Source organism: Saccoglossus kowalevskii, unplaced genomic scaffold (genome assembly GCF_978046115.1).
Source record: "Saccoglossus kowalevskii unplaced genomic scaffold, keSacKowa6.1 SCAFFOLD_162, whole genome shotgun sequence".
NCBI classification, from domain to species: Eukaryota; Metazoa; Hemichordata; class Enteropneusta; family Harrimaniidae; genus Saccoglossus; species Saccoglossus kowalevskii.
The window spans coordinates 90557-118194 of record NW_028188665.1 but is presented as its reverse complement, the minus strand read 5'-3'; the positions used below and the strand labels follow the sequence as shown (position 1 = coordinate 118194).

General features: G+C 38.6%; 1 protein-coding gene across 1 annotated transcript; it reads right to left on the bottom strand.

Annotated features, from left to right (window-relative positions):
* Nucleotides 1-781: 781 nt before the first annotated feature.
* On the bottom strand, nt 782-16498 carry LOC100372211 (organic solute transporter subunit alpha-like). The gene is made up of 8 exons (XM_002732778.4): nt 16366-16498; nt 5778-6058; nt 4356-4510; nt 3876-3949; nt 3506-3667; nt 2701-2818; nt 2160-2412; nt 782-1851 (listed from the first exon to the last, which is right to left on the bottom strand). Exons 2-8 carry the CDS (start codon nt 5926-5928, stop codon nt 1538-1540), a joined length of 1227 nt encoding a protein of 408 aa, XP_002732824.1. The 5' UTR covers nt 5929-6058; nt 16366-16498; the 3' UTR covers nt 782-1537.
* Between the last annotated feature and the right edge of the window lie 11140 nt (nt 16499-27638).

Here is a 27638-nt window from a genome sequence, read left to right as displayed (position 1 = left end):
TAGTTTCTATATTGCTAAAGTTATTCTAGTACAGGGTGTTCTCAATGTTTTGGAACCCTTCAAAAGTATTTTCCATCGATTCCGTTGTTGTATGATATTTTAATATGAATGCCATTTGGAGTAACAAAATATAACTCAACAAATCACAAAAACATCATAGCGAGGTAATGGCTGTTACGAGTTATTTCTGTAGTTATCGTCGGTGTACGTTGTTCGGTAATATTTTGTAATCGTGGCAAACACCATTCTCACATGAAAATTACAGTCATAGTAAAGACTTGCTATATGCAGGAACGATACTAATGAATCTGACTACAAAGTCATAGTAAAGACTTGCTGTATGCAGGAACGATACTAATGGATCTGACTACAAAGTCATAGTAAAGACTTGCTGTATGCAGGAACGATACTAATGAATCTGACTACAAAGTCATAGTAAAGACTTGCTGTATGCAGGAACGATACTAATGAATCTGACTACAAAGTCATAGTAAAGACTTGCTGTATGCAGGAACGATACTAATGAATCTGACTACAAAGTCATAGTAAAGACTTGCTGTATGCAGGAATGATACTAATGAATCTGACCACAAAGTCATAGTAAAGACTTGCTGTATGCAGGAACGATACTAATGAATCTGACTACAAAGTCATGTACATGATTTTAAAATCTTCATCAAATTATAAACAATATAATATATATTTTAAATTTGGAGGCAACCCCGATTTTTTTCTGTATTTTTTACATTCTGCGTTCAGTTGGTGGACACATACAAATGCATTTCTTGAAAAAGAATTTATTATTACAAAATAAATCACAAATAAAAACAATCAGTAGATTTACAACTTAGTTCACAGTAATTACAATATATTGCTGTGATGTAAATGGAATTACATTTCATCAATGAAATGATATTAGTTTTCAGATAATATACTCCCTCTAAGTAACCACTTCAGCCTCATTAAATGAAAAATAATTGTCCTACAATGTTTAACGTTGTATAACCAGACACATAAATGCAAATAACATAAAAAATAAGGTAAAACCAATATATTACAATATAAAAATAATACACAATCCCTATATAGGGACTGTGAGCTTCGATAAATCAAAATGTAGCGGCATGGTGAATTTGGTCAAACTATACTATTCATAGAAAACTGAACAAAAAGAAATCTGGTTAGTTATCAGGTTAGCATTTCTTAGACCATCACCAGATTCAGTAGATAGTTAATAGGTGAGTAAAACTAATAACAAAAATCGACTATAATGTTAAGGAGGAAGGGTTACATGATAATTGATATGTTAATATTCAAATAAGTATAAAAAGCAAGCGTAATTGTGTCTTATGAAGTTGGCTAGTTCATATTTACATATACAGTGTAAGTAAACATTGCTTTATCTCATTAATGTGACTTTGATGTGCTGTGTTTAAACCCAAATTTAATAAGTAGATGGTGCACCAGTTTAAATCCAAATTTAAGTAGACGGCCCTATGAAGGAGACAGTTGCTAGGCAACGTGGGCGTCTTCAGCGTCACACATTGCTGATGGGCTGATCAAGATCAGTCTTTATGATGTCAGCGTACCCGTTCTGTTTGGGTACCGTTGCTACGATCGTGTTCCCGTTACACATGTCCTCAATCTCTTTAAATTCGCCCTTCGCTTTCAGATAGTTTTCCGTGTCCCCGTTTCGTTCTTGCCACTTGAAACTTATCGACGACCGCGGCCTCATGAATGACGGTCTTGGTGGAGCAACGTAGTCAAGGTTACCAGCCCTCTTACGATATGAGAATCGAGCCAGTAAGGAGAAGGTGAACATTTCGATTATCAGAGCGAAGTTGTGTATAACTGTAAGTAAAACAAAATAAATATAAAAAATGAATCTTGAAACTATTAGTTTGTGTGCGTTGTCGATGACTACAATAAAAGAATGAAATGCTGAGGTCAACTTCACGTTTTGCACTTTTCACTTGTCAAACTAAGAGACTAACTGGCGAGAACATTCGTATGCCTCGTTACCAGCGACCCCAACGCTTAACTGTCGGAGTTAAAATGTCTGCGATTAGTTGAATGTTATCACCGCAGTTCAGGTCACTACATCTTAGCGATGCCAGGCCAAACCACATCGATAACAAGCCCTTACTGTGTTTACTTACACATGCCTTCCATTCCTGACGACCACGTTGGGGTGCAAGGTATTTTCCCTCCAGCAATTAAGAACCCAATCAGGACACCCTGTATGTTACTAAAGATCATTGCCAGCTGTATACTGAAGAATTTAGGCACGATTTTATAATTCATCAAAGGCTCCTTCGACACTTTGAAAAGGATGACGATCGCTTGGAACGCAGTCAGCGTGGACAACACGCTCACTGTTTGTAAATATAGAAAAGCGCCGTCTGGAGTAAACTGTGAGAGAAGAACACGTGCGTTATTATACACATTCACATTACGTGATCGGAATAGATTATATTTGTCTGTTTGTACCACGAATTGTATATACTGTGCGATCTGTATAACTATTGTCGATATTCGTCGAAGCGAGGGATTATTTCATTGTGATTCGCTTAGTGACATTCCCAATTTACTGTGTCAGTGATTGTTTGCGGGGGTTCCCCATCACCACATCAAACATTCACGCGTACATCTCACACTAAACAATAAACAGGTGCCTGTAAAATCATAAATCTCCCTTACCTTTCCTGGGATATAGAGAGCACTTCCGTCAGCCCACATAACAGCGCAAATAAATAATATTATTGGTCTGACGACAGCAACCTGTAACACCAGTCTCCTCAACCACCTCAAACTGGGTCTGCAGAAAACAATTGCTGGTATTATTAAAAACGTATTTTAAGTTTAATTGATCTAAATTACTGATTAGTCTTCATGGTAGCAAAAATAATTGGATAAAAATAGAACCGCAATCCAATTGTGTGTAAAAACAATTTCCATCGTGTTTACTGTATTTCTTATTCGATAGTAAACATGTGGAAAAGCAGTGTGGCTATAATATGGTGGTAATAAACAATTAGTTTCTGAATTACGTAATCCGTAAGAAGAAAAAATCAATGATGACTAATTTATAGTATTCATTACAGTGCAACGAAATGGAAAACGTATTGTTGGTGTCGGTTACTGGAGTCTTTGGTAAGTATGTTACATAATTATTAATTCTGTACAAAATATGCAAACATGTGAAAGGAACTGGCAAATACAATCGACATTTACGACATTTATTTTGCAATGACAAGAGGTCAAAATGTTGCCCTAAACAGTCACAATAAGTACTTTCTTTAACCCCATCAGACTCTCTGAATACTTGTTTAAAAACTACAAGACTTTCAGAATACTTTCTCTACCCATGTCAGACTTTCTGTACACTTTCTCAAATAATACAAGACGCATTGGATACTTTCTCAAACACTTTAAGATTTTCGTAATATTTTCCTAAGCTCCACCAGACTCTCTGACAACGTACTCAAACTGTCTCAATACTTACCGCGTAATATTTAAGCTAGGCATACAGCAACAGCATAGTATTAAAACAGGTGGTGTTCCCAGGAACATCTTCTGTCCCTTTAACATGGCGACCATTGCAGTAAGTCCACCGAAGTAGTCAAACACAAGCAACATAAATTGATACAACGCAACTGACAAATACCTGTGGGTATGAAAATAAAACTTCAAATAATACTGATAATCACAAAATTTCGAAAGTATGAAAATTCTGATTGTTGCCTACGTGAAACAATCTCGCGTTAATCACTATCACGCATTTTCAATGTACTATTTTTACCCATGCTGACAACATATAATATACAGATCAGGAGGTGGTTATTTAATTTTTGACAGAATATTGAAGGACTCACATAGACGAGGTTAACCCTGTAAGAACCGATGATCGTGGAATGCATAGAGCTATTAATGACGACACTGAAAACACCTGCAAACAATCAATCATAGGAACGTTAATAATTAATCTTTTCAATAGTTTAATAATATATATTTTTCTTAATACCTCCATATTTCTACCACTTAGCACATATGGCTAGACGAGTTAACATGAAATCACTTTTACAAAAATGACTCCCGGTGAAATTAACATTAACGTGCGTCTACTAGCAGCGAATTGCTTCTGCCAAGACCTTGATTATGTAAGCAATAGCGCTCAAACTGTGCAATTAGTTGTTAGTTTTCTAGTATATAGCAAATATCTAAAACAAAAGACAGTGTTTTCTATTGACGGACGACCATTATTCGAAATAATATGGACGCTGTGGATATTGACCGTTACGTCATGTAGGCGCTTCGCCGTTAGAGGGCGCGATGTACAAGGTGTATTGACTCACTGGATAAATGCCTAATATCCAAAGTATCCTAGCCTTTCTTCGTTTAAGTGGAACCTGGGCATTGAGAAAGATAAATGCGTCGATGAACACGATTAGATTGATTAGGGTGAAGACTGCTGCTAGCGATAACATCGCGATGTGTTTCCCGGTTAGAACTGAAAAAAAATGCATTGAGCTACAATTAAAACATGGAACTAAAATTGCAATAAAAATTGCGTGTATGTGTCAGGAGGGTATAAGGTATTAAGCACTGTGCGTGTCATTCCTGTCATAACTCATACACCCGAGTATTCATAATCAATTTTCAAATAAAACTGGTTAGGTTGACACTGGTTTTGGCGTAAATGGCAATACACGTTTAACTAGCGACTAATAAATCTCAATATAGAAATAGGATGTGCAAATATAATAAACGAATCGGGTGTATAAAAGTAATAAATATTTAACTGACATGGAGTGAAATATATCATACAAATAATACAAACAAATATTAACTTCGTGTAGGAGTGCCAAATGACACGGTGCCTGTGAGCACGTACAAGCCAATAAACGAACCGTTACTACTAGTATAATGCATTGTTAAAGTGGGAATAGGAAAATAAACATGTTGAAAAATTGCGTTTTGGGGCGAGAACTAATTATTTTAAATAAAACATGATACAATTAAGCTTCGTTAATACTAGTAGTTTAACAACGTGAAATATGTCATGCAAACAAATGTGATAGGCTTCCTCAATGCGCGTATAAGTCTGTGTTAAACATAAAAAAACGCATAATAATTCACCCTTAAAGTCGAAGTACTATATATTATTGGAAATATTTAGCTTCGGTGATTGTTCAACTACGTGGAGTAAATATGTCACACAAATAATACAAACACATATTAACTTGCATGTGTAGGAGTGCCAACTCACAGGGTTTCTCCCTCAGCACACGCCTGGTTTAAACATGAACGAATCGTATACTGTAAAATTACTAATTTTCACTGGGTTTAAAATTCACTGATTTAGCGTTTCAGGCATATTCAGTGGGTTTAAACGCATTTCCCAGTCAGCGAAATAAGCAAAATTAAGACCCAGTGAATAATTACCCCATTTACAGTAATAAGTCACCATCGAAGTGGAAATATAGGTATTGAAAATAATCGTGTTTGAACGAGAAATTATTTTAAATAAAACATGGTACATTTAGCTTCGGTGACGGTTCACCGTTTGTGTCGCTTAATCTAAATTGTGATTTGCCCATACATATATAGTTGTATAGGAAGTCCAGTGTGAGGGGTGAAGTGTCTCATTCACATTTACCTCGTAAAATCAATCATGCATAGGTGATAGTGTAGTATATAATGTAATTTAACTCAAACTTGAACAAGTAAATGTAGAAATTCTCCAATAGGGAATGGTGAATGATGTCATTACCCACCTTTCATGTAAATAGCAGCGGGAGGTAGTCCCTTGGGGCACATTGGTTCTCCGATCTCCGGGATACTATCATTGAGCGTAAAAGTGTAATTGCCGTTCAAAGTTTCATTCAAGGTTCCATAGTTCGTGTCGTAATAGGAATCAATCGTCATATTGTAAATATTGGTATTGTTATTTGTATTAGAGATGACTTCGAGCGGGGGACACTCTCTTTCGCGTCGAGTGTCAGGTTGGTCGTCGCAATGCTAGCGTGCGTGTCCTGGTGTGGTCGCCGTCAAATACCTGTGAATTGAACACAAACGCACGGGTCATACAACGTGTTTAATTTCTCAAAACAAACTGAATTTCCTGTCTGTCATAATTATTATGAGGCGAGTCTCCCAGGAAAATATACCGAATGCCGGTCATCGTGAGTCATCGTCTACGAAAAATATAGAATAAAGGTGTGTCTGGGGAGGGCGCTGCATTGTACCAGCTTCGTTTTGACCGTGCGTACCTATATATGTATGTGAAAGGTCATTCAAAAAAAAAAACTATAAATAAACATAGAAGTTGGCGATTCGCGTGAACGTACTGCCTACAAAAGACGCTGCCAGATTGCCTTTGTTCATTATGCTATAGAAGTGAACAGAGGCGACCTTTAACACACATACGCCAGTCTGGTCCCGTACTTATTACAGGGTGCACAGACTTAACCACCCTAGAAATGCTGCTGGCATTAGAAGTACTGAGCTCTGTAGACTAAAATCCCATTACTAAAACGAGAACAAAGTTTCATTATTAAATGAACTTATTAATATGTCGTAACCAGGAGCGCTCAGGGTAGGGCGTATAGTCACCGCGTTTAAAAGGCGGCAGTCGTCGTGCTGGGTCCTGTTCGATATGGGACTCATGGCGACGTATACAACGCGTGTAAAATACGTTGTTTATTTACATGAAATTTAAACACGCGCTGCGCGACGACCACCGCGCTTGAGTATATGAATTACAAGAATAGAATGACTTTAAAAAACAACTTAAAAACCATCGACATGACGTGATCATTAAAAACTAGCGTTCTCGGTGATATAAAACGGTATGCACGAGAATGCCACGTGAGAATTAAACACTTGGACTCGGGCGGGAACAAGCTCATTATTCTGTCGGTAATTATCGGCGTGAATTAACACCGAGTCAGCGAGCTAATCAGATCTGATAACTGTAATAATTTACAAACATCCAAAATAATGCGGGTACGTGAAACGCAACGGGACCACAGCCGTAATATTCAAACGAGAATTCTGCGCGCAAATCTGGCTGCTACTGAGCCTGCTAGGCAATTCGAACTGAGAGTTACTCATTTATCTCCATGAGGCTCAAGGGGGATACTGTGCGGGCAGCGTCAATATACTAGTAGATGAACATTAGAAATGAGCTTTTTTTACAATTCAGTCATACATGTCAAATACGAAGTCATATTATGAACCATTAGTAAAAACGTTGAGTTCATATTATCAACCAAGACTTCATAAACAAAAAAGAAACAAGAGTTTATGCAGAATGAATAAATACATGCATACATACGAATGAATATACATTTGTATACCTTACATACTAAGCTGCGATAACAATAGGAGGCCATGTGTATTACATACAGTCATAATACACATACATGTACACGGTGTTTTTTTTCCCCTGTAGATGGCGTTATATTAAAACAAGAGTCGTGTGAGCATGTATGGATGGGTAGTTCTTCGAGCTAAATGTGAAAATAGTTACGAAACTAACCGTACAGCCAATAATAGATATGGTGCAATCCCCGACATCATTTACACAGGTATTAGTCACTGTAAGTGGAGCACGCATGCGCAAACTAAATCCATTCGACCTTACCGCAAGCATAGTGAGCGCGGGCGATTACTTGTGCAAGAGAGAAACAGCGATAACACGAAACACGTTGATTTTACACTTTGATTCAATAACTCGTGAAAGGCCTGGTTATTGGATACAAGAAAAGTACAATGAAAAAAAAACTTACGTCGAAATTTCGACTAGAATCGTATATGGTATATTATATACAAGGGGATTTACAATATCCTACGAACTTGCTTGCTCGTAAAACCAGCACAAAATAAAGGTCGATAGTTTTAACTACAGACAATTGCGTCGAACTACGATGTGTGTTATGACAGCTCGTTATTGAAATAGTGCGTATTCACTTTTCTGGGAGTGTCACGAGACCACCATGCACAGCCGTCACCGTCGGTTGCGACTATTGTTTATAAATAGAAAACCGTGCCGTCATTGACCCGAACCGGTTGGTTTAGACCCGGATGTAGTCACACATTAGTTGACGTAATGGATCATAAGTTAGACAAGAAGAGACGACTCATCTTTAACATTGATCTTTGACCTCTGAGAGGAAGAAACACATTGTATGCCGGCAATTGTATAATCGAACACAGGAAATTGTAATAATTGTGCGTAAAATAATAGTTTGGGCTTGTATTTTTTGAATTTAATAATTTATTTTTCCTATACTTTATTTTATCTCATTTGAATGTACTATTTATTTGCTGTAAGTTCGTGGTTATCTCAAAAGCCAACAAGGTATGTGACGATAATTACAAAATACTAAAAAAAAAAACATAGTGCAAATAAAATAAGATTTAAAAAATTTAAAAAATACACGCCGTACAATACATCAAATTTTAACCTGATCGATATGGCCTGTAGCTCACAGTTTTATGTAAAAAACCATGTACAGTTACTATTCCTAGTGCTAATTAAAAGCAATTAGTTATATTCTATTAGAAGTAACATTTGTTCGCACTGAATAGACATATCTACTGTGCAGTGTGTTGTTTATACCCTTATCATTGGAAGTACTACTATATATTTTATACCCAATGACTCTCGGTAACCCCCCCCCCCCCATAAAAAACACGTAATTGTTATCGGGTTTATCTTTATTATGCATCGTTCACCTTGCTGTTGGTATCCGCCTATTGTCGGATAACTCGGCATCAGGTAATAATAGTCTGTGCCGCCAGGAATTGGGACGTTCTCCATGGCCGGACGAAAACACATGATTCAGACGAGTGACCATGAAGGTTGCGACGGTCATTCTCAAATAATATGCCAAGCCTGCTATGAGACATTGACTACGAGCCTCTGCTCAAATTGCATGGCCAGTCACACCTGTATTTCTACGGTCGCAATTGACGGTTAGATCAATGGTCAAACCGGCGGCTACTCCCCATACCGGACGTAACTACTGTTTTTAGGTCATTTACCCTCACACCGTGAATTTTTCACTTAGTTCAACCGCGAATATCAACTAAGTTGTCAAGCTCTTTTCACCATATTATCTCACTATTATCATGACTAGTGTAGTTTTGCAACTATTTCCCCGAAAATTTACTGTGTTTGCGTCTTCTGTTTTGTGATCGATCATGGATTTCATTGGATTTATGGGCATATTTGACATTTCGGCAGCGAGTTCATTCAATCATAGACCTTCTAATGAGCATATTCAATGTATGCAGATAACGAGGTCAACTGTACAGTGGCCTGGGGTATATTTACATACATCGCCGATACAGAAAACTTTAAAATGAGCATGCATGACACTGAAACAAGGACTGAGTTGTAAGTGTAAATTAGTCACGTAGTCGATGTATACCGTGAATATAGGACACGGTACTCGAGTACGTGCACTAGCTAAATCCCTCATAAAATATAACACGGGTATAGAAAAGTAGAGTTGCCTGGATATTACCACCTGTCGCGTCGGTCACAGCGTCAATCAATGAGTATGCAAGTTCAAACTAGTACGGTGGTGACAATAGACCCGTGTATATGTTAGCAGCTAAAAACAGAGCTGTACAATCCTCTAATTAGTGCCACTGTCGTCGTAAAATTATATGAGGATCCGGGACGAGAATGGCTCAATTTCTGTTGTGTACACGTTTCAGGCACTACTATAAAGTTGCCATCTGCGAGTTCCTACTTTTCCACGCAACCAATACCCCAGCAAAAGCGCATGGACAAAGATGCATCATTGAACACCTCGAAAGATTATTAATTAGCACGTAATCGCATTGCATTGCATTTTAATTAAAAAAAAACAATATGGTACAGACACAGCGAAGGCCGTAAAACAGTGTAAAGTGTATTTCCATGATACAACGGTGTGTCGAGGCCCTCAAATCCAAGAGAAAAATTCATGTAATTTATTCATTTTGTTTTATATATGCAGTCCCTTAGTAAATTATGTCATCAACCAGTGGCACAGTCAACATCTCGGACGCCAGATACAGAATACCTGCATATTTCACTGGTTAGGAGAAATTAATAATTAATCAACTAGTCATTTAGGAATATCATATTTTATAATGTGTCAAGATTTCATTGGGATAAAATGAATAGTATATAAATAAACTCTAGTTAATGTAAATAAGCTTTACCACTTGTTATCAGATATACAAGAAGGATAATTAGTTGTCTGAGTTTAGACACAACCTTGTCACTTTCGTCATAGACCTTGGAAATAAAAGTATTTCTAAGGTCTATGATTTAGCAAAGACTCACTTGGCATCCTGGATTTGCCACACCGCCACGATTCTGCTCTCGTCACTGCGCGAACGCCTTCAAAGAGCGATGGTCGTCACGTAGACTGGCGCAGTCGGGGCGATTAATTTATTTTTGTAGTTCAAATAAAATACAAAAATTCGCGAAATGGAGGTGTTAGCGCGAAATCCCCTGTAACTGTGAAATCACCCCGACTGGTTTATTCTGCATGGCCCTCTATTGACACTGCAGGAACCCGTCGATTTTTCAACGGGTAATTATGTTAATGATGTTCTAATTGACAATCATCTAAGCCAATCACAACGTCTCTTCAACTGATCTCTGACCGAGAAGACGTCGGCTGGTTGTAGCAGCTGATTTTTAAAAAAAATCTACTACTAGTACTAGTTACTTTTTTACAAATTGTGATGAATTAGAAACGACGACTACGACAAACTCGAATTTCAACGTGCCGCCATGTTATGTCTGCAGTGTGACCTTCACCATGTTCACATCATTTTGCAAGTGTTTCCGCGCCCACCTGGGAGCATTCAGGAATATTTAATAGCAATGAATGTCCAGCAGAATAAACCAGTCGGGGTGATTTCGCGCTAACACCTCCATTTCGCGATTTTTTTTAATTTTATTTAAACTACAAAAATTAATCGCCCGACTGCGCCAGTCTAGTCGTCACGTAGCGTGTTTTCAGCATGGAGGAAAACATAAACAAATGGCAAACCTTGAAATTGAGTCTTCAATTACACCCAAACTAACATGTATTGACAACGTCCATCATTATAATACCATAAACAAACAAACAAGTTATTCACTGCAAAGTCAGTGAGCTAGACACATGGAGCTCCATGCTAAACCCATGCTAACCCCCCCCCCCCAACATAACTTGCTGGACCAACCATGGACCAACCAACACGGAGAACACCATTCTCTATACATGCAGTAGTGGGGGGGGGGTAAAATTCCACATTAAAAATTATTCAACAAAGATTCATTGTATTTGTTTATTCTTCTATCCTGGTTTTATCTTATCAGTTTGAAAATGCGTTGACGTTATGTAAATTTTAACCTTTGATTAAATAATCGTGAATAATGCAGTTGTGTTAGTTATATAACAAGCATGCACGTTTTAATCCGGGTTTGCATGAAGTCGAAAGTTGTAAACCGATGAGATAAATACTAAATATACTATGATAAAGATCGCTGAATAATAGTATTACATATTACATGGAGGTAGAGCTTTCTAGCTCCATGCATGTTACCAGTGGAAATAGAGCAAATCTCATTTTTTATTTTTTTTTAAATTGTTATTACAAATTCACAACTTCCTGTGGTCTATAGAGACACTGTTTATCTCTGAATACCACGACCATAATCCTACAAAACAGAGACATTTTATCTCGTGTTAGGATTTACAATAAGATGCCTGGCTCTATCTATCATGAACCTATAAATCCCATGCGAATATTCACCGGTAATGAACATACTAGAATGCAACCCGACATTATGAATCCCACCATTTATCTATGTGAATCCATGGCAACGTATGATGTACTTAACCAAAAAAAAAAAGTGTAATATTTTCTTTACGGTGTCAATAAAGCACTATTCTATTCTATTCTATTCTATTCTATTCTATTCTGATGTGCTATAATATTTTATGTCATAACCTGCATTTTACCATAGACAGTATAGTATACTGTCTATGATTTCACACCACAGTCAAAGGAATACACGTTGCTGAGCAACGCTATTACAATTCAGCAGCGAGTCTTTCGAAATGTAGTAATATGAAGCGATATCGGCCGATGTGACAGACACGCAAGTAATGTTATTACAAAACAACACGGATCAAATATGGCACCAATAAAACCATTGACACCAAATATTAACTACATCGCAAAATACTCGAAATTAAATTTAATGGTATTTTTTTTTTATAAATCTACCATTTCACTACACACAGCTGTATTGATTAATTAGCACATAGTTATGACATTTGCGTGTACATCAAATAATCGATCAGACAAATTTACAGTGTATACGTATGTATAATGCAATGTGTATTGCAATAACACACGGGTTCAAACTAGAGGTATTCGACAAATATTTTCAGATATGGCACATAGGGAGGGGGGTCTGTTGAGTGGACAGTGAAATGCTAGAATAATCAATCAGTGTGATTCAATGTAATAATAACAAGCCCCCTATAATCGATCGTGGCATTGTTGGTTATCGCGTTTCTTGCGCGTGCAGGAACACTATGAAGATGGGTCTAGGCATGCAGTGAACAGTCTGAAATCAAGGTCAACCTACCTCATCATGACGTCATCGTTATTATCATATTTGCAGTGCGTCCAATAGAGCGAACCAGGAGATTAAACGCACTGACAAATGGTGACATGCTGGCATAAGCTCGACGTATTGCTAGTGCCATTTCACTCCAATATGGGCCTCAATTAGACTGCCAGGTCAACAACAGGTCAAATAACGATGTAAATTTTTGCTGATGTGATCGTACCAGTACTAGTCCCTAGTACACTAAGCCATGAAATGATTCGACATACTAGTAATCGGCTAGATACAAACAACTTCAAATTTCATCTAATTGTACATTAAATCATGGGTTTGAAGGTTCGTGATTAAAGCGCGGTAGTCGTCGCGCTGCGCATGTGCGAGATATATGGGTCTCATATAAACAAAGATGGCGACTTTGACTGTTGCGCAGATCAAAGAGTACGAACTGAGACGTTTCCAAGCTTTAATTAAGTAATGTTTATGTTATTGGAAGGCATCGAAGGAGTTACCGGCGGTAATCAGTGCAAGTCGCGCCCAGGTCAAACCTCATACTTGTGATTTCCATTGGATTGTGGGAAAATCAATGTTTATCAACACAAATGTGGCACATGCGCAGCGCGACGACTACCGCGCTTTAAACTAAAAAGATAATGAGGGGGTGTGTTCGAAGTTAAAAAAAATGATGAAACTATATTCATTCTATCATAGAGGACTAGATGAAACTGGTAATCCAGAAAACAACATAGTCGACACAAAAATATATGTTAACTCACAAAAACTTCAGCAATGAAATTTATAATGTTTATTTTTAAATAGCAAAAACCTGACTGACCATTAATGAGGAACTCCTCCCAATTTGACTTTATGGCCGTGTAGTGCAGTACAGGGCAGTCTTTGAGCTTTACCGTGACCCAGACTGAGAATATCCACCTATAGGCTCATGGTGGGAAAGGAGTGGGACGGAATGTATCCCACGAGACGAGCGAGTAAGCCCGTTAAGATGTGACATAATAGAAGAAGAGTATCATTTTGTTTTGAATTGCCCAAGTACTGGTATATGCAGGGTATATGGTTTTGAGATCAAGCTGAACACTATATACCTCGTCTACCAGGTGGAAGGTGTTAATCAATAATGTACTAGTAATACAGATTAAAATTTGGCACTCTTAGTGAAATTCATTAATCTCGGCTTTAACGAATACAACTTATCTCTAGATTGAAAAATTATATTGGAATGAGCGTGATGAAACAGAAACGGAGCATTAAAATAAGTCTGAGAACAGACATGCATAGTTCAAAGGAACCATAAAATAAAAATGTATAAGTGCATATGTTCAAAAGTGACGAGTTTCTCTGTGTTCACAGTCACTCCAAGCCTGAACAACAGTAAAATGGAATCTGTACAAGACATCTTACGATCGTACTTCGTCAGAAGATATCTTGGGCCAGTATACGGGAAATATTTATAGCAATTGAGTTTGCAATGGCTGGTAACTACGCCCAAAAGTTTTTTTTTTTTTTTTTCACGGAAAGGTATGTTTAGATGTTCACGGCCCTACTACATAACCATACTGCCACACGAAGATGTGCTATGAACGAATGAACGGACAATGGCTAGCAAAGACGTACATTATCGTCTATATTTGCCAGTGGAATATTAACACCGTTACACAAAAGATAAAATATCTGAAAATATTTGATAAATAGATGGCGCGGACTATATATATATATATATATACATTGTATTACAGTATAACATTTAGGAATTTTAGCAAGTCACTTTGAGTATCAGAATGAAAAACATAAATGCTTCGTCATTTTCTATTCTGAGCAGTTTTAGTATATTTTAGTACCACTGTAAACTATACTATGTAAGAAATGGCGCCAGCAAATATGGCCAAGTCGCAATTTGGACGTAAAAGTTGAGGGTAGTACCATTAATTGGGTCGTAGCTGATTTCGTCGTCCCCAGGGCACATGCGTTCTTGTATGGGTACGTGGTTCAGGTATAATGGATCTCCACGGTTCACGGTACCTTCAACTTTAATCATTGGTCGCCCAGTAAAAGTGGGCTTCACAGATCATGATCAATTCAAATTCTCTCGTATGTCTGATTATTTCATAATATCACGTTATCACACGCCCACTTACATATACTCGTCGCTATGAATAAATAAATGCCTTTAGACATTTTTATGTATTTTTCTGTAATTTTAACTAATTTGAATTTTCCACCTAGGTCTTGGAGATTTTTTTGTAAAAAAAAAACATGAAATATTATTACGTGGGTTTATTTTATGAAAAACGGCAAACATTGAGTTTAGTGTATTTGCATAGGGACGAAGTGACGTTGATACAAACGAAGTGGCCACTACTAACCATTGGCCATTGCTACACATGTCACTCACTCTCTTCTCTTGAGCACCACTGCGTGGCCGGAGCCAAGCCATTTGATTGCTTCGGTAAATAATTCAACCGCAAGTCATCGACGTAAATGCACTGTTTAAACATTTGTGTTTGAACATTCGTGGACGTGATAGAATACAAAGCAAATTGACGTCACTTGTTCGAACCTGTGATAGAGGAGACTGATGCAATGAACTTTCACCACATAAAACGCGGTATTACGCAATCACAGGAAAACAGCATGTCAGAGGCTTTACAGACGCATTCATGGATGGTAAACAATGTTGAAAAACCTGCCTGTGTTTTTTGTTATGCTAAAACATCGTTTCTGCAACATGTTGGACAGACTTTATTTATAAAATACAGTGGATAGTAATGGCTAGCACTTGATCTAAGATTTATTGGGCCACCATTCGTCACTCATGTTTTACTACTAGTATTAATACTAGTAATAGTATTTATGGGACGTTTCAGGGTGCAGTAACTTAATCCCCCCAAACTCGCTGACATGACGAGTATAGCTCTGTGTACAGGTCTGTGAATGTGGAGGCGCTCCTATTCATCGGGACCTTAGAAGCCCAATGTAAATATCACCCCTACACAGCCATGTACGCAGGGCCATGACGAGTACAGTGTACATCAGAAGTCACGAGTTTACTTTTAATGTGACACAGTAGATTTACATATTTATGAGAGTGGTTGAAAATTTCAAATGCGCGTTCATGCACAAATTATAGTCCTTGGTTGTTAGTACGTCCGTGGTAGCACGCACCTTTTCAGCAGACAGAAAAACCGGCCGCGGTAGAACGTAAAAAAAAACGCCGTGGCCCGCTGCCCAAGACGTGCTGACGTACGTGTCAAAACTTAGTACCTGTAACAGTTGCCACTTTCTGCAACGGCTGAACGTAAAAAAAGCTACTGAGCTGGCCGATAAACTTCAAAGCTATTGAACCATTGTCTCCCCTCCGTACAACTACAATGCATGGAGCTCGGTGATTATATTATCATACGTAGGCAAGACTAAAGAAATGCGTAAACAGTGGCGGGTCACTTGTAACTCTGGTCTATTTCTTGTCTTACCCCATCCAAAAATTGTAAATATTCAAGTACTTACGGCCAGGGTAACTGGGATACTGGTATACATAATAGTGGCTATCGTAATCGGCGCTGTGAGCCAGTCAGTACAGTCCTGTCGTTAAAAAGTCGGGCTTTGCTATTCACTGACACTACCGTTTCACTACGAGTGTACATAACAATAATCTCCGATCGACAACACCAGAACACAGTTTTGATATGTATGTTTGACGAAATATTACTTACATAACATGTCTCCTAGGTTCTACACCTCCAAGACCCATCGGCAGACTCATGAACGGCGACATCCACGCCCTCGTACGCAAAAAATGTGTCAACTATCAAGATTATGAACTGACACTTTCTCGCCGGCTTTCCCTGCGACAGCTGAAGGTCACTCTGTACAAAGGTCGCTAAACACCGCCCTCATTGAAACGGAACGCGAGAGTCTAGAAACGCAGCAGTACGGCAATAATAAAATAACATAGACCGATGACATACGTGTTGGGGAACGCCAATCTCCCAGGCAGAGTTCTATTCCACGAATATATACTTTCGGTGATCTAACCGCAAGGAACTCTGGGAAGGAGAATGGGGGAACGCGCCACTTGTCCGAATTTCGAACAGTTCGCCAGGCGCTCCTTATTCCAAACTCCGAATAGTTCGATATGCGCCATCAATCTCAGAAATTCCTTCCCAACAGGCTTTTGCGCTTTACGAAACAGTATTTCTGCCACATGCACCCTTCAATTACGTGGTTAATCACGGTCAACAACAACAATAAGTTGTTTGTGTCAACTAACCCGAGCTTTTTTTGAAGAAACGTAAATACGAACTAGAACTACGTTGTACAATGTTTAACTGGAAAGAAACGGTGCACGCGACACACTAAAACGGGAGAGCATATGTATTGTTTATATCGTTGGAAAAGAAACATTAAAAACTTGGTTTCCTAACATCTCCGTTTGTCTTGTTTTCTGATGAATAATGCAGTACTATTTCTTGCTTGAACGGACTCGGTTTTCATTACCTAACAGCCATCGAAAACAAAGCTTCTAGTCAGTTTAGAAAGTGAGTGACGTAACACAGACATAGTTGTGTTTATAAACATGTAAACAACGTAACTATGTTAAAATTGTGCAGAAAAAAAGCAATCTAAAAAACTGACACAGTGTGGGGTAAACCTTTCAATAAAGGTCAAAGCAGCTGTCACTCAGATTTAATATTCAAAAATTCAGTAGTCTCGTTTTTCAATTACGTAAATATCTTCTTCAAGTTGTTTATACCCCCCCCCCCCAACGAATAATCGGTGGTAACTGACCTCCATGCCTAGTGGAACAGCGCCCTTGGCATGGGCTATATTTATGGTCCTATCAAAATTATACTTATCATGGTTAATTCATTGGAGCCGAACTCGGCACGAGCTGAAAGCAAGCCGGTTTCACTGGCGGATTCAGAAATTCGGTTGGGGGGGGGGCTCCTATTGACGTGGGCTGTGATTTGTCTTTTTTTTTTGCGGGCTGAAGGGGGGTGGGTCCCCCTAAATCCGCGCGTGGGTTTGAGCTGTTTGGCTCAGACAAAATGCGGTCATGTAAACGAGGTAGAAAGATAAATATAATTTTAAATTAATTCTCAAAGACATCACATAAGTTATGGTTGTATTGCATTTGATACTTGAACATGGCTGGGGCTGCAACACAGCGAGTGCACAGTGAGTCGTGATTTGGACCCAATGAAACTCATCCCGAGATTTGTTTCGACCAAATTCTCCAAAAAACAATATTTCAGTCACCAGCCTCCAAATCGCGAACCTACACATATTTCCACGCAAACATGGATCAAATTGGACTCTGGCAGGTCGTGAGTTGACAAGTTGAGGGCGCTCGTTGACAAGTTGAGGGCACTCGTTGATACATATGTCAGTTGTCATTCTCGCTCATACTAGAAAGCAATATATTTTATTGGCAAACGAACTTTGCCCCGCATTCATATATTGCTATATGAGAGGTGGATCATTATAAACTATAGGGTGCGATGGCAGAATTTAAAGTATTTCCACAAGAAAACAAAACATGGAGAAAATCTTGTATGGATTAACAATGACAGAAAAAATCTGGAAAAAAAACTAATTAACTAAGTGAAGAAAAAATATTTTGAAAAGTTTTCTTTTCTGCCATCGCCTCACCCAGAGTTTCTAATTTGTCAATCTGACATATGGGTGAATTCAGTCACTCTCAGTCAGTCCAACTTTATTATCGATTTAATAATCAATCAATATGAACAACGTACTCATATATCGCAATCGCCATGGAATACAATCAAGTCTTTTAAATCAAGTGTAACGCCATCATTCTAACGATTTGTGTCGGACCTCTGACAAGACTGTCGATAGCAGATGATATAAACAATTATTCAGAATTAAGTAGTATCGAAGACGCGGTGCCATATTAATGTAAATACGTCAAGTTCACTTATAATGACACCCTACCAATGCATACTTAGGGATTCTGTCCAGTGAAAACAAACGAATCATCGTTTATGAAGACAATATTAAAACACATTGAAAGTCTTAGCAGAATTTCAGTGGTCAGCCAATTATGGCATTGAACAGAAAAACATTAAGCACAGTTAGAAATTGGAAAAAGTTTAGAATATTTTCAAATACATGTATATGTTAAATGATGGATCTTCCGGAAGAATTTGGCGATAACTGACCTTGGGCATATCCGTGCAAATAATTAAAAGCCCCACACCACCACCGCCACTACCAAAACACTGTTGAGAAAGGTAACAATGCCCGGGTATAGGTCTTTAGTGGTGATGAGCCCCGTGCCACAGGTAGTTGTGCACTTGTCACTCGTTACGTTTATACTGTAGTACAGACTCAGTTACAGTCTTTTGCCGCTATACTACCGTAATTGCCCAAGGATACACTTGCATATATTCTATTGTTTGTTTTTTCCATAAAATAAATTACTATATGAGTGTATAAATGGCGAAAGCCGGGTTACCGCAAACAAACAAGTCTCTTGTTTGTTTCGCGATAACCCGGCTTTCGCGGCAACCCGCGGAACGGAGATGGCAGCTCCGTATACGCGCGGGACAGAGACTGGAAATCGAGTCCAACCGTAGTACTGGTACAGTCACCTCACATAGCGTCGCATATAGGACAAGACTGGCAGGCACTTCACACATCTACAAACCGCAGAGTCTGAACTGAACTTATATTTTAAACAATCTCCTATTCAAATTAACGTTCTATTAATCCGTTCACTTTTGAACACACTTCAGCAACATTTTAGTTAGTTTTAGTTAGTGATTACGCATATTAGACAACGCCAGTGAAATAATATTAGATAAAAGGACTTACTTGCAAGTATTAAGCAATAACCGAACGTCTTCTCCCAGCCAGCCAATGACGAGAAAACTGTGACAGCTCTTTCTTTTTGTAGCAGAAATGACACCCATATTAATAACGTCAGTGACGTATTTATAACTCGACATACCTTTCACATTAAACGCAGCTCATAAAGAACCGTTTCTATATTCCCATTGTTTCACCACAGCAAACTATTACTAGTACCTACTAATAATACAAATGTGGGAATTGGCATTGACGCGTTTAATCACGATGGTTTGAGTTGGGTTGATTATTTTGTTAATTTTTCCAGCTGTACTGTGGGAAGTATTACAAGATCATAATTTGGTAGGCGTGCCTAGAAACAGACTTTCTCGAAGTTGAAGTTTTTTTAGTGGGTGAAAAGTCATCAGACTCACACTCGATCTGACAAGTTGGCATAGTGGCAATCAATATATCAGGTGCTATATGGTAAAATGTCCAACCAGTGAACACGTACTGAAACAAGAATATTTACCAATTTCAAAACATACCAGCTGGCGGATTATGTATGAACAACTGGATTACACGAAACCGATAATAATTAGGCTCAAAGAATTTTATTCCTAAGCGGGTAGTCGACAACTGCGCATGCGACGGACGGCCATAGCGTGTCGCTGTTTACAAACAAGCGTGTACCCAAGAGCCTTTGTGTTTTTAGCATGCGTTGTTACCGTCCAGTTGGACTCAACCCCCACCCCGAAGGTGACGGCCCTTGTAATTTAAATACTTCGCGCATACTCTTGAACATGCATTCAGAATTGGGAAAAATCAGTAGTAGAAAACACCACCTGAAGTATTTTTATTTTCGCGGGCATAGAAACCACATTTCAGTGAAAAGCGAACACGCTCTCAAAAACAAATCATCAGAACTATCGACTTGATTTAACTTTACTAACTGAAAAAGAAAAATAAGAACAGGCATAACCCACATTAAAGCATCGTAGCTGTTATCAACAATAAACGGATATATGGGTTTTTTATGACTTGCAAAAAATTCAGTTGTTTACATAAATTTAAAAATATAATATTTTATATTTTTTTTTATGACCAGGCCTTGCCCCATACAAGCTTCGGTCATAACATACAGAGTTATGGTGTATTGCGGGTACACCAAAACCTACCATTATGCGTGGATTTTCAATGTCATGCTGACCTGTCGAGTGGAATATAATTATACCATTTGCAATTATTAATAAAGTAACTTTTTATATTGAAGTACAGTGTAAGTTCATTTTTATATCCACTATCGTTGTTGATGTTTTTTGGAGGGCGAATATTTCAAGTTGATTGAGGGGCAGTCGATCTGCTCCCAGGAAAACGGAGGGTCAAACGTACACGTTTTCACTACAACAGGAGGTTTAAATATTCGACATTTTAACAATTTGTTCATCTATTTGTTTTCTTTTTTGTTCCGAAAATAGGGTACAATACATAATTATGCATTAAAGTGACTAATTTACACAAATATGCATTGAAAGGGGTTAATTGCACGTAAATCCCAGTAATGTCTTCAGAAATGATGGCCAGACCAAGAGAATAACAGCGCCACTAATTTGTTTTCTTTTTTGTATATAAATAAGAGAAAGAACTTTGGGCTTGCAATTCTGGAAGAATGAAGAATGTAAAAAGAGCCACAGTTTGGCACACATGGGAGCAATTCAAGTTAGCGGGTACACCGACTCCTTTTCCAAAAGAATGTCTGTACAAAGGTGGAGAACTTATAATTGCGCCAATAATTCTCAAGAAATATTACCTCCAGCGACAGCGAGTCTGTTTCTAACACGAGTTCGTCTGAGATTCTTATCGTTGTTGTTTACGATGTGAATCTAGGCGAGTATGGTACGTACAAGTGCTTTCAGCATACAATTGGAAATTATAAAACATTCCGATGTAGTTTTTACTACGGTGTACGGTGAAGGCGATGAGAGATGTGTCACCATTATCACAAGCCTTGTACTCACTCTTCACAAACATCCAATTTGAAATAACAACACCTTTTACAAACACTCCTAAAAAAAAGTGTATGTCCTTCAAGTACTGGGTTGTATATGATATTTTCCTATTTATTATTAGTTTTGAACGACGATTTTCAGATGCTGAAGATAAATCATCTTCCCAATACTCGATAATAATAATAATAATAATATATTTTGGGACGAGATACACTGTAATTAAAATAAGATTCTTATTATTGTGTTCATATATTTAATTTAAGTGTATTTTACTTGATAGGTTCTTTTTAAGTTTTGATAATCTCGACGGCTAAAATGATATGTAAAATGATTAGCATGTTAACATGTTAAAATAAAATAACTACGCGGGGAACGTCATGACGTCAAGTGAACGTGCATTCTGACTGATTCAATGTTATTATGTTCGTCATTTCAATAAGTCAACATATAAAGACGTTACTGGGATATACTAGCAATGTGATTCAATGTACTTGTCCGCCGTCGAGGGCAGCATACATACATTGCTGGATGGTGCTGAGAATTGGGGTTTGAGCCGACATTGGGCATAATTGCAATTAGTTTTACCTTTCAATATGAAATGAATTGTGAAGTGATAGTATAGTGTTATTCTTAACTGAATGTTGACGTCTGTCTTCATATATTGACGTGTCTATACGTATTATTCGCACGAATTTGTCAGATTATATATGTAAGTACACAACACGACACGGGTTTTAAAAAAATGACATTCTATCATGGTTTCTCAAGTAGACGTAACGGGCAGTATGTGTAAAGGTATACACATTGTTGTGCACAGTAGTTGCAGAAAGAAACCTGTCTACTGGGCAACACATTCTTGTATTGTGATGCATTGTATTCAACTTTAATGAATAGATATTTTGGACGAATACGCGGAATGTTGTGTATTGAATCATTTCTCTTTTCAGTGGCGGCAGCACGGGGGGCAGAGTGGGCGATTGCCTCTTCTAAAAATGTGTGTGTGTGGGGGGGGGTCGCCCTCCAAAATAATCAAGCTGAAACCCTTTGTATCAGCAAAATTATCCCCTTAAAATACATGAAATTGGGTTTCAGAGGGTCAAGATTTCAACATTTTTAAGGGGAAGCATGCCCCGGACCCTCTAGTAGCCTTTGGCGCGAGGTAGGTGAGCAGACCCTCCCCCTCCTATGCAAAAGTTCGTGCCGCCGCCTCAATCTTTTGTTTATAAACGTGTGTGTTATCAATTACAATTAAAGGGACGTGAGTCCGCAAGTTGAAGATTAAATTATATGCCCAGATTGTTCCCATCTGATGATTAGTACTACCAGGTATGTTCATCGTCGATAATACTTTGTAAAGAATAGTTTTTCATAATAGCTGTACTCGGAGGACTGTAAACTTTGCTTAGCGACGGGGAGCACAAGTCCAGATGTATGAGCAGACGTGACAGTAGAATACTAGACGTGAGTTAGTTACATCTACTCATGTTTCAGCGCATATAGTAGTGATAATTTTTTGCGTCAAAGTATGTTTACAATTAATCGTTTTAGTATTTTAGTTTTTGAGAAAAAACGTAATTATATGCCCAAAATGCCATTTTTACATTCAGAAATAGGATGGGAATATCAAAACAAAACAATAACAATGGAGTTGGTGTACATACCCAGTCTTCTCTCGACATATGTCACATCGTGTCTGTAGTGTTGGTCATCGAATGGTACTTGTGTAATACAATGGCCCTCAAATTCTCTTCTTATTTATTTTCGTTTTACGGCATATGTAATTAAGATTGGGAATTCCTCTTGATATCACGATTTTAACAGTGTCTACTAAAGTTGAAGAGATTATGTTTTATTAACCTTAACAACTTAACCTTCACTTCTCTTATTTGTTGTCTTTATATTTCGAAAAACAAAAAAAACAAAAGACGTCAAGGATAAATGTCCGATATTGTGTATTTTTACAATTTCTTGTGTTCTAATATGCGTGGCAAACTTTTCTATTTGTATTGCGATATTTCCGGTAATATTTCTTATCAGCTCTTTAAGGCCATACCAATTGAGTCCTCTGTGTTGCAACTTTTGGTAGTTTTTCGGGCATGAAAACGACATATAATGACAAAAATAAACATTATTAAGTGATTATGTTAATTTATCATGATAGCGCTGAATTTCCCGGCCACTTCATTGTAAGATGTCTGTACAGCGCAAAGGACATGATATAATCGATCAAATGTGAGAAACCCTATCTGTAAAGTAAAGCTACCCTAGGCAACACATATCAAAGTAAATTCTTCTTGTGAACTTTCGAACACGTTTTTAATGCCAGTCAACTAATAGGCTCTTTAAATGAACATCTCCAAAGACACACCGATTGTACGACAACAACGGGGTTTATATTATTGTATTCCCATTGACTATTGAAACCATAATATTTCCATCTAGTTATCAAAATGATATTTCAACAGAACAGAACAATACAAGACGTTTACCCATAGTTGCTGAAAAAAATGAATTTACTTTAAAAGGAAGCAGAGGTCTGGCTTGTGCTGCTTTGTGCAGGGAATTTGAGACAAATGAAGTAATTCTGTATGTATGTGCTGCGGAATGCCCTCCCTATCTATCGGGTATAAAACGGGCTCTGAAGTAGACGAATAACGTCCTCTTTGCATGGCGTCTTTTTATGTGTACACATGGGTTACTATTCTTGGTATTACCATACCACGTTTGGCAAGTGACAATTAATTGCGTAGTGTTAAAAGGAAACACGTGTGTAATATTTTGATGACCTCGTATCATAAAAGGCAGTTCGAAGATAGGAGATAATGAATAGTATTGGAAGGTTTCAATATGTGAAGTGATTGGCAGAATCCTTTGAATGCTCAAGATAGTTTTACGTTTTTATGGTTGATATTGCGCTGTGAGTAACCAGAACGCATGTAGCTTGTGTGCGCCAATGGGGGGCCTCGGTGTTCGCTACCGCGGTCACACGCAACGTTCGGGTACACAGTAACCAGAACGCATGTAGCTTGTGTGCGCCAATGGGGGGTCTCGGTGTTCGCTACCGCGGTCACACGCAACGTTCGGGTATACAGTAACCAGAACGCATGTAGCTTGTGTGCGCCAATGGGGGGCCTCGGTGTTCGCTACCGCGGTCACACGCAACGTTCGGGTACACAGTAACCAGAACGCATGTAGCTTGTGTGCGCCAATGGGGGGCCTCGGTGTTCGCTACCGCGGTCACACGCAACGTTCGGGTACACAGTAACCAGAACGCATGTAGCTTGTGTGCGCCAATGGGGGGCCTCGATGTTCGCTACCGCGGTCACACGCAACGTTCGGGTATAAAGTAACCAGAACGCATGTAGCTTGTGTGCGCCAATGGGGGGCCTCGGTGTTCGCTACCGCGGTCACACGCAACGTTCGGGTACACAGTAACCAGAACGCATGTAGCTTGTGTGCGCCAATGGGGGGCCTCGGTGTTCGCTACCGCGGTCACACGCAACGTTCGGGTATACAGTAACCAGAACGCATGTAGCTTGTGCGCGCCAATGGGGGGCCTCGGTGTTCGCTACCGCGGTCACACGCAACGTTCGGGTATACAGTAACCAGGCCTAACCAGAACGCATGTAGCTTGTGTGCGCCAATGGGGGGCCTCGGTGTTCGCTACCGCGGTCACACGCAACGTTCGGGTATACAGTAACCAGAACGCATGTAGCTTGTGTGCGCCAATGGGGGGCCTCGGTGTTCGCTACCGCGGTCACACGCAACGTTCGGGTATACAGTTTGTTTGCTACATAACGGAATACAAACTGGATTCATGATTTATTATAAACTGAATACTGTGTGCGTCATTATTTCATCATTCTGTCGCGAACAAAGCGTTTTGTCCAATTTTAATTTCGTAGAGATACCAGGTTCGGACCCAAAGGAACACATTAGTTCATTACAAATAGTCCAACTTCATCCATCCAAACAGAAAGCTGAGTTAACCCCTCGCCCCATCTTTCTCGCAGTAGCCTTTGGTATGGATACGATATGTGTCTCGCGGTTTAAAGCATTGCAAAATAGGTGATTTTCCGTACAATTGCGAGATCTCGCGAGATGCATGAAAGACGCGCGTCAAACGTCTGCCGCAAAAATCGAACGATTTGATTTTGAACTAGAATTTCTTTATTTCGCAGCTTACATTGACCGGCCAATCTTCGACAGAGGAACATTGCTTCCGAATACCCTTACTTAATCGAAATTGCCTATCATGAATAGTGGACAGCACATTATTAAGCATGGAAATGTTCCCCAAAATACTTTCGCGTTTGTCGAATCCTACGCGATGTTTGACGCGACTACGACGCTATGACCTTTGTTTGTCCTGTTTTTACGTTCGATTTCACGCATAACGCGTGTTTCTCGCAGTGAACGGAAAATGGTCTATTGCAACTAGTGAATACAATTAGTAAACAATGTATTTATAAATTTCCTGTAATATATGTTTATAATGTCTTCTTTAAACATGTAAGTGAATAATTCGGCAACGTCGTGTGAACCAAATGTGCGTCCATGATGTCGTTATGATAACAATTTAGTCAATTTTGTAGTCTTGCACACTCTAACGTGAAGTGCTGACTAGTGGACCGATTTAAGTATTATTAAACCGTCTTACGGACTGCTAGTCCAGAAATACAATTACGTTAAACGATCGAACATTTTTAGCTAAAATGTCGTTTGGTATCTTATTGAAGTAAATCGAGAACTGGACGTTAACGCACCTTAGATGGCGCTGTCATTCGACTTGTACAAACAAGTGGTCGATGCTTCAATTTCAAACAACTTAAAACAGTACAGTGTCGTCTAGCACCGTTAACGAATTATCATGAACATGATCCATGTGACAGGGAGGAAGTAACTGATGTTACTGTTATTTCCCAGTCTCTGCTTCATTGTGATATTGTGCTAACTCACTTTTCAATGACACGGAATATCGATCGAATTCACGCCCCGCCCCGTTTCGAATACACAGATTTTAAATAAATGGCCAGTATTAAAACATACTTAAATCCCATACCTTGTTGCATTGGTAACCTTTATACAATGTGAATAAGTATTTGTCAGTTTTACGTGTTATAATGCTTAATACATTGATGTAGTAAGTAAGTAAGTTGTTGTGCCTCTTTTCATATATATATAGATGTTTTGTAGTGGCACAGGTTCCTAATAGACGTTATTACTTATCAACGATTTGGTTAGAGTTTTATCGGCGTCCAATTGGGTGGCGTGAGGTAGTACTGGTCTCTGCCAACTGATTGCCAGTGTGTGTACCCTAAAATGGTGGTCTTGCGTCCTATAGTTTCACCTTCTTTTATAACCAGGATTGTAAGTAATGATACTCGCCTAGGTCACGTACCAAAGTACGGTCGGGACAGGTACAGTATACATTTGGCCGCACTACTAGTACCATGTCTAAGGTACGGTCTCGATAGTGTCGGAATTCATCGTAATTTCTAATAATAGTTCCATTTATTGTCACTCGTACTTCAGAGTTTCTGATAAAAAACGAGTTTATAAAACGTAGAATGATTACATAAGTTAGGGTAATTATGCATGCAATAACGGAAGATAAGAAAACACTATATGGAGGGAAAACGATTATAGTGGCTCGTTGGACGAGCGTTCTAGTGTAACAGACTGAAGTTATGACATTATTGGCAGTGACGGTATTCGTCAGCGATTTAAACGAAATTTGAAATTACCTATCCATGACTACGTTTGTGGGGAATATATAGAATATGTATACATACTGACACAAGCACCTCACCATAATGTGTTCATATTATTTGTCACTCTCCAAAACCTGAAATCAGAAAGTAAGGTATGGTGAGTATTGGTTACAAGTATTAGTAAATTTCCTTGTGAAGTGGATTGTCGTTTATTGGCAGCTTGCATTTCTGGAAATGAGATGCGAGGGATGGGGCCGATGCATACCAAATACATTGATGTTGAGTGGCGACCGCGTATAAAATACTGTCAATTGGACATCGGTTGTGCCTTGAGTGGAGTAATTGGGAATGATTCGTCATTTAATATTCATGTGGAAGTATCTGATTAGTAAGATGTAATTGGTAGGAATATTATTAAAAGGTGGCATTATGTTCTAAATCGGTTTTATCACT